This window comes from Megalops cyprinoides, chromosome 7 (assembly GCF_013368585.1).
Source record: "Megalops cyprinoides isolate fMegCyp1 chromosome 7, fMegCyp1.pri, whole genome shotgun sequence".
Classification (NCBI taxonomy): Eukaryota; Metazoa; Chordata; class Actinopteri; order Elopiformes; family Megalopidae; genus Megalops; species Megalops cyprinoides.
In genome coordinates, this window is record NC_050589.1 from 8,076,071 (window position 1) to 8,084,953 (window position 8,883).

Sequence of the window (8,883 nt, forward strand, 5' to 3'; positions counted from 1 at the left end):
TGAGTACAAAAAAACTGTATAGTAGGGCAGTAAAAAAAGAGTGATTAATGTGTATGTACAAAAAAATATATAATGCAATAGATGTTTATTTGTGCGATATTTGGCTGGGAATCTGGAGTGCTGCCTGAGGTGAATGCTGTAAATCAGTGCGGATCCACAGATGGGGAGGGTGCCCTGTATTCAAAGTGTGAACTTTACTCCCCAGCCTCTGCCCTTTCATCCAGTGATGAACTCCTAACGGCAGGCCGTAAACTGTAATACGTGCCGCTGACACACTTAGCTGGAGGCATTGGGATTTTCGTTGAGCGCTTTCCCGCTTGGCCCCTGCCCAGCTGCTCTTAATTGAGTCGGTTATTTGGTCATGCGTATCTGAAGTTCCGTTCATGACGGCACCGTTGCATTGATAATGGGTTAGTGCTGAAAGGCATTTGCATCGGCTTTTTTGATTCCATTGACTCAACAGACAGATAAGGTTCACTTACACTGAATATAACAAGCAAATATAACAAGCAAATAGCTGGTGACTTGTGAATCAGCAGGCTAAGCTAGCAACGCTTCTTTTTCAAAATGTCTTTATATAGCAATAGTCTATAATAATAACATAAATATATTATTATATATATATTTATATATAATATATAAATATATTATTATATTACTACAATAATACTACAATAGATAATAATACTACAATAATCTATTTGAATCAATCAATATTTGCTTGCTAGCTCTGGCAACCATTTAAAAATCTCCAGTTACAACTGGACTGAAATAAACAAAAGATCAAATGAGGAAGGCTTGTGGGAAAATGAACAACCTTTCTGGAACCATACCTGAAGTAATCGTAAGCATAAACATACCATTATTCTACTTCCTTATGATAATCCCTAACAACCATTTACCTCAGTAATGCCATACCTTTATGCACTGACATGAATAACTTGGGTACTTTCCCATTTCAATGACAGTAGTCTGTGGCAAATATTCCACTGTGTACAAGACAATATAAAATCCTTATTTTGGGAAGAAGGCAAACTGTAGAGTGCTTGCACATACATCATCTGAATTCAAATGCATCTCTGTTTGCAGCCAGAATATGGACACCAGAACTAATGTGTAAATTGGAGGCGTCTGAATTCTGAACCTCTTCCAAAGAGGTGGATTGACAAAGTGAACTCTGCTGCAAGCACTTTCTGGGCTGAAAGCACTGCAGTCAACACTCCCCGTGATTAGGAAGCAAGTGGAAATATCAGCTCAAATAAATTATGTAAATCTAAGATTTACACTGTAACAGTGGAACACACTCCTGTAGTTACACTTTTCCCAGCACTGATGGGTTACTGTTACAATATGGGGACTGAAAATATTAGGATAATTGCCAGAATCTTTGATATTATACCAGGTAATCTTTTTAACTATTCAATGACTGACAAAAAGGCACATGGAAATTTAGCATGACATTCCAAACATTTAGCTCTGTTTGAATGAGGTTGTAATGTGATATTAAATGACACTTTGTGGCACACACACTTGACATGCACAAATCATTATTTCCCATTGCGTTAGCAGCAAAAGCCTGTTAGCAACATAAGTTTGCTATTGAAAAAGCTTGGTGAAAAAACAATACAAGATAGAAGCTTTAAATGTAAATGTAGGTAGTGTAAATACATTGGACATGGAGCCACATAATATAAAGTGGGACCAGACTATTTACTGTGAAGTGTACAAAGGTAATGCTACATAAGACAAATGAATCAGAAAAAAGTTAAATCCACTGTCTCCCCTGTTTGTAGGTCATCAGCCACCAGCACCTTATTGGAAACTATTTGAAACAAAACATTACATTCTCATCCAACCTTTTCCATTTCTCAATTAAACAAATTCAAACACAAGAAAAATCACTTGACTCTCATCTTTGTTGATAGAAATATGTTAGGGCTGTGACATATAAAATTCTTGATCACAATCATAAAAAAAATACTCTTAACATTATACCTAATTTTTAACCACAATATGTGGTCTAATTATTCTGATAATATTCATTTTCAGGTCTCCTCTTCCTAGTCATCATAATACTAACACTAAACAGGATATACTTTGGCGTCTTAAACAAAAGTTTTGATCAGTAACAATGATGGCAGCAGTACTTAAAGTTGCACAACTACCAAACAAAGAATGGAATGATCATGATTAAATACTAAAGGACAAGACATTTCCTCTTCCTTTTCTACTGCTTGTCATCATCCATCAGCATCTGTGAGCTCAAAAAATACCGCCCTTCGTGAAGACTGGCATCTGACTGCTGTGCTGGCAGTGGATCTCATCAGTCTGTCTCTTTCCTCACTGTAGGCAGCATGGCCTCCAATCACGGGACTGCAGATGACTTGAGCTGCCCAGCCTGTAGGGGAGTACTGAGGGATCCGGTGATGATTCCATGCAGACACATTTTCTGCACGGAATGCATCACAGACTACTGGGAAGATGAGTCGGTCTGCAGCTGCCCACAATGCGGGATGATGTTTGCCCAAAGACCCGCTTTGACTGCGGGGCTGGCTCACTTCTCCGCCAGACCCGGAGAGGTTCCATGCGACGTCTGCTCCGGGAGGAAGTTCAGAGCTGTGAAGACATGCTTGAGGTGCCTGGCCTCTTACTGCCGGCCTCACCTGCAGACTCACCTGGATACCCCAGCGCTGAGGAGACACGAGCTGGTAAACCCCATCGGGCAGGTGCAAGGAAAGATCTGTCCCCGTCACAACAGAGTCTTGGAGGTTTACTGCTACACCGATCAGACTTGCATCTGCTCTCTGTGTGTGATGGATGAGCACAGGAATCATGACACAGTCTCCGCTGCTGCTAGGAGGGAAGAGAAACAGGTAAGATAACTCAGTCTCTCTCTCCTTCTCTCTCCGTGTGTGTGTGTGTGTGTGTGTGATAAAGACAGGCTTTGTCATTATAAGATCAAGAAGAAGCAACATTCTGAAAGAGAAAATGTAGCCGTCTTTTCAATATTTCAATACAATTCATAATGCCAATACTACACCTGACAGCGATGTAGGAAATTATTGTTCCTGGTTGACAAGATTCCAGTCATTTTTTTTTCCTGAAAGGCGTGGAGGCATGTCTATCTGGTAACAGGAAGTCCCTTAACAAAAAAGCACATAAAGAAGTTCAGCAAGGGGCATTGCAGAAATATTTAAAAGTGATGTGGGTTTTAAATCTTAATGTTATGTGTATGGCTTTCTTTGCTGTTGTCCTGCATCTCACCTCAAACCAGCTATTCAAAAAGTGACATGTGATAACTTCAAAAGTTTGCTCTGGAAAAAAAGCACATTACAAACTGTTTTAAGAATGTACTGACTCATATCAGAAGGCTTCCATCAGATAAGGTGCCCTGCCAAAAGTAGCCTAAAATAGCCTTCCCGTAACACCTGATACGTGTATGGATCAGGGTGGCATGATTCTTCCTCGAAAGAATTATGAACAAACAATGGACCTCAAACCCAATGGCATAGACAGTTACTGAAAACTTCAGCTGCCACTAAATTGTGATTTATACAGTACCAGTCAAAAGTTACAACACTTTTATTATTTATTTTTACAATTTTCCTCATTTTAAAATAATAGTAACAATAATAATAATAATAATAATAATAATAATAATAATAATAATAGTAACATCAAAACTATGCAATAACAGAAATGGAATTATGCAGTGACCAAAAAAGTGTTAAAAAATAGTTTTTGGCTACTTTGAAGAATCTAAAATATAAGGTAGTTTTGATTTGTTTATTTAATTGATTTTTTTTTTTTTTTAAGAAATTCATACATAGGCATCAGCTTAAATATTTATATTTGTCTAGGAAACACATTTCAAGCATTTAAGCATAAGTCTTTAGAATCAAAATGTCTTTGAATGCATGTTTCTCGTGATCTTAATGAGGTGTGTCCAAACTTTTGACTGGTACTATAAGTGAAACAGTAGGCATTTTCCTGTCCCTGTATTTAACCATAGAGTCAGCTGGAGACCATGAAGCGGAGATCTGAAGAAATAATCCAGCAGAGAGAGGAGGATCTGCAGGAACTAGAGGAGTCTATAGATTCTTTCATGGTGGGTGGTGACTGGAGGATCTAAATGGTATATTATGTGACATATTTCCTTAACAGACACCTTTTCACACATTATCCATTTATTCAGACATTCATTCTGTTCCACCAGGTGGCGTGTATTATCACAATTCATGTGTTGCTGACTATGTTCCAAACATCAGGAACTACACAGTATACCAGCATCAGTATTCACACTTATGGGTTGAGTGCAGAACAATATTGTCTGAAATGTCCTAAAATCAGATTAGAGTATATCAGTTCCCCCCCTTTCTGCTGTAATAAACCATTCTGAACCCTCCCAGAGATGCTCACATTATCAGTCACCTTACTCAACAGGAATCCACACAGGCTGCAGAGGAAGAATATGACCGGGTCTTCAGACAGCTGATCCACTCCATACAGAGCAAACGCCTAGAGGTGAAGGAGCAGATCAGACGGCAGGGGGAGGCGGAGACGAGCCGAGCCAGGATGGAGAAGCGGAAGCTGGAGCAGGGGATTTCCGAGCTGCAGAAGAGAGACGCTGAGCTGGAGGAGCTTCTCCATACACAGGATCACATCCATTTCCTCCAGGTAACATCAAATTTGTTTCCTGTCCCTGCTTCGGGCTCCTGCCTGGAGCTGTAGTCCAAGCATCACACCCCGATCTCCAGTCCTGCTACTTCGCTGCCCCGCCTATCAAGCCAAGTGCGTGCCAAGAACTGGACATTCTCTAGGATACATTTTATAATTACTGTTATTTACAACTGTCTATCAAAACTCAAATGTCTTAAAGTACATTGTACAATTTCAAGTATTCTATGTAATTCTATATGCCCAGTGCCGGCAGATGGGCTCCCCCTCTGAGCCGGGTTCTGTTCAAGGTTTCTTCCTGTAAATTAGGGAGTTTTTCCCTTGCCACTGTTGCCTTGCGTCCTCTAGCAGCTCATGAGGTTTTTGCTCCTGCCCTCCAATCAGAGTTCACTGCACTGTGATGCACTGTGGTCCTTAGTGTAGTCACTGTGCACAGTGGAAAATAGCCATTAGCTGCTTGCAAGTGCATTGGAGCACTGCATACACCTTGCCTCACCACTCCTGCTTAGGTGTAGACTGGTTTTCAGAGGGGCTTAGTGTACTATTTTCCACATTCCACATCTTAGAATAATAGTAAAGACATCAAAACTATGAAATAACACAACTGAAATTATGCAGTGAGCAAAGAAGTGTTAAACAAATCAAAATTACCTTACATTTTAGATTCTTCGAAGTAGCCAAAAAATATTTTTTATTTGATTTGTATTTGTCTATGAAACAAATTTCAAGCATTTAAGCATAAGTTTTTAGTTCAAAATGTCTTTGAATGCATGTTTCCCATGATCTTAATGAGGTGTGTCCAAACTTTTTACGGGTACTGTATGTAATCTAAACATATACATTCCCTCCCTCTGTAGAGATGGCCTTCCCTCCATGACTCCTTTCAAGATGAAAACTTGTCCAGAGATACTATCCATCCTCTGTCCTCCTTTGAGCTCAAAATGACAGCTTTAACCAGACTCAGAGAGCATATGGAGAACATGTGCAAGGAGGAGTCAGACAAGATCTCCAAAGCAGGTAGCTACACTGATATCATCCATAGAGCAAAACTTGCCTTGTTTTTTGATCAAATGTAATAAAAGGCTACATAGAGTAATAGAGACAATAAAAGTACTGATGGAACCTGTCTGATGCTGAATTCATGACTGCTTAATGCTCGTCTTCTCATCACAGTTGTCCCCTTTAATCTCTTTTCCTTTCTGTTTTATTACAGTGAAAGAGGTGCATATGTTCAAAGGGCCAGACACCAGGACCAAACCGAATCAACCAGGTGAGTTCTTTTTCCTCGCCAGGCCGCTGAAGCAGACGCGCTAAGCTGATAACACTATACCGACATCTAAAATAGTTTTTTTTCCCCTTAACTTTATTATGTATTATTTATTATACTTTTCCCCTCTGTCTTGTCCAGTGAGACCATCCAATACAGAAATCTGGCAGACCGCGCCCAGGCAGCGAAGACAACCAGGTAAATCGGTTTCCATTGAGCATTGGAAAACACAGAGCATTGATCTGTAGAGCAATGGAGATCTGTATTGTGACTATTAAACTAGCACTCCACACGTTGCCTCTGCAGCAAAGTTTACGAAGAATCCAGTGATCCAGAGAAGAGAAGAACTCTTAAAATGTAAGTCGGACCACACGATCATTACATTATAGTCATTTTGTAGACACTTACCCACAACAACTTACATAGGTTACAGCTTTTTTTACATGTTATCCATTTATACAGCTGGATATTTACTGAGGCAATTCTGGGTTAAGTACCTTGCCCAAGGGTACAACAGCAGTGCCACAGTGGGGAATCGAACTAGCAACAATCCCTGCTCCTTACCATTATGCTACAGGTCTAGATGGGTTTCCACTGAGAGACAGGAACGAGCACATATAAACAAGCGTAGACTCAATTACACACATTTTTCATAATACATAATCCTCCATTGTCATTGTCAAAAATTGTTAAACACATACATGAGCCTTGGCTCTTTCAAGTAATGTTTTCTAAAATGGTCACTTACAGGCTTTTTTCCACAAAAAATAAGGAAACTTTCCGTGTACACGTTAAAATAATAAACACATAAGAAAAACATGAAGAAAAAATAAGGGAGAGGGTCTCTTCTTTTCTCACAGATTCCTCTGAGGTCACACTGGACCCCGACACCGCAAATAAGAAGCTCTGTGTGTTTGAGGGGAACAGAAAGGTGACATCATCAGAGAAGAGTCAATCATACCCCAATCTCCCTCAGAGATTTGACCACTGGGTGCAGGTGCTGTGCTATCAGGGAATGACCGGGCCCTGTTACTGGGAGGTCGAGTGGAGCGGCAGGGGGGTCTTTATTGGGGTGGCGTACGGATGCATCAGCAGGAAAGGCAAGGGTTTGGAATGCAGCCTGAAGTACAGCGCCAACTCCTGGAGCTTGTTCTGCTCCCAGTCCAAGTACTCGGCCTGCCACAACAGCGAGGAAACCGAAATCACCGTACCCATCCACTCCCCCAGGGTGGGTGTGTACCTAGACTACCGAGAGGGAACTCTGACCTTCTACAGCGTCTCCAACACCCTCACCATCCTCCACACTTTTCAGACCAGCTTCTCTCAGCCACTCTACCCCGCGTTTGGACTTGAGTTAGGGTCCTCCATTAAACTGTGTCAGCTACAGTGGAAATGAAAGTTGTGAAGAAAGAACAGTGTTTGTGCTTGCACTTTCTGGTCTGGAAGCATCAATAACCAGGTCTGGCACTGTTGCTCACGTACCTTGGGTGGAAACACTTCTGTTCTCTTCTGCTGGAAGTCACTCTCAATACGAGTGCCTGCTAAATGAATGTAATGTAATGAATGAACACGGTAGACTCACATTACATTTTCATTTTCAAAATGATTGCACTCTAACTCTGACTATATTTATATATGGTCAGAATATATATATATATATATATATATATGTATATGTATATGTATATATATGTGTGTATATATATAAAACTATATATACTATATATCAAGGATGTCTCTAGCTATTGATAAGATCCCGGGCGGGGCAAGTCAAGTTTGCCTGGGGCTTGTCTTTTTTTTTTTTTTGAAGGGAGATCGCCATCTACCTTTACAATAAATAAATATTATCACACCTTCGGATGCTGCAAGTGAATTTCCGCTCTGTTACACAGTCTGTCTTTTGTTTTGCTACAAACACCTCCTTTTTCAGGGCGAAAATATTCGGGCCTAGGCTTAAAATATTCAGGGGTATAGCCCCAAATGATTGGACCTAACGACGCCACTGCTATATATAAATATGTATAGCATGGTTCTGAATATACTGTTATAACTATACTATACATATACAGTATGTATACATACATACATTTATGTAAATACGTTACTAACAGAAAGTACACAATATACCTAATAAAATGCAGAGATAAAAAAAATTGAGTATAATAAATGTTGGAATGTCGGCGCATCAGTGATCACACATAATGACACTGCATGTCTGATAGCTTCAGTAGGTTCCAGCTCATCCTCACATTCTACACAGATGGGTATATTCCTTTTCGAGGGTCACACCCACATAAAGCAAGTTGCCATGGTATCAGTTCTGTAAATGCAATAATTCTATCTGAATGTGGCAGTTCAGAGACCGTTTGTTTCTAGGGAGACTCGGCCCTCAGCATTCCTTCCTGGTAAGGCTAAAGACTTACTGTCACTATTTTAATTGGGGAACTAAGGAGAGGTAACCTTCTATTCAACACTACAGGGGCTGCGGAGCTTTTAATATTAGGTGTATAGATTTTGGTTACTAAATAGTATCTTTGACAGGTCGTTGAGACCTGTTTGATTCAGTCTGTAGTCAGAATATTGTATTCCACAGAGCGGTGACTTGGTAGCAGAATGTGAGTGTCCATTACAGACCCAATCATGTACAATGGCTATACAGATTTCCTCTGGAATGACTGATCACTGCTAAGTTGTTCTGTGGGACAAAATCAAATAGCAAATTACTAGAGTAATTCTTATTTAGAGTTCTTTATTCTTACAGTGCCCTATTTACAAAACCATTATGATATATATACATTCATCTTAATATTAACATAATATAAAAAAATTCCTTCATAACATGCATCTTTTTAATGAGTATCGAAGATTAAGAGTTAGAATATAATACATTCCTTCTGCTTGACTTCTTTATACACTTCAGATAGGGAAAAAGCTAAACA

At 39.8% G+C, this 8,883-nt stretch overlaps 1 protein-coding gene across 1 annotated transcript; it reads left to right on the plus strand.

The window, feature by feature from the left end:
- The first annotated feature begins 2,516 nt into the window (after window positions 1–2,516).
- Window positions 2,517–7,340, plus strand: LOC118780295 (tripartite motif-containing protein 16-like). Its single transcript, XM_036532726.1, has 6 exons — window positions 2,517–2,873; window positions 4,013–4,108; window positions 4,444–4,677; window positions 5,535–5,694; window positions 5,891–5,947; window positions 6,805–7,340. Exons 1-6 carry the CDS (start codon window positions 2,517–2,519, stop codon window positions 7,338–7,340), a joined length of 1,440 nt encoding a protein of 479 aa, XP_036388619.1.
- The last annotated feature ends 1,543 nt before the right edge of the window (window positions 7,341–8,883 follow it).

Bases quoted from the DNA above. Each gene is read 5' to 3' on its own strand.
- LOC118780295 (XM_036532726.1), top strand. From the start codon at position 2,517: ATGTTTGCCCAAAGACCCGCTTTGACTGCGGGGCTGGCTCACTTCTCC. The intron at 5,695-5,890 runs GTAGCTACACTG...GTTTTATTACAG, and splicing joins AGACAAGATCTCCAAAGCAG to TGAAAGAGGTGCATATGTTC. The intron at 5,948-6,804 runs GTGAGTTCTTTT...CTTTTCTCACAG, and splicing joins GACCAAACCGAATCAACCAG to ATTCCTCTGAGGTCACACTG.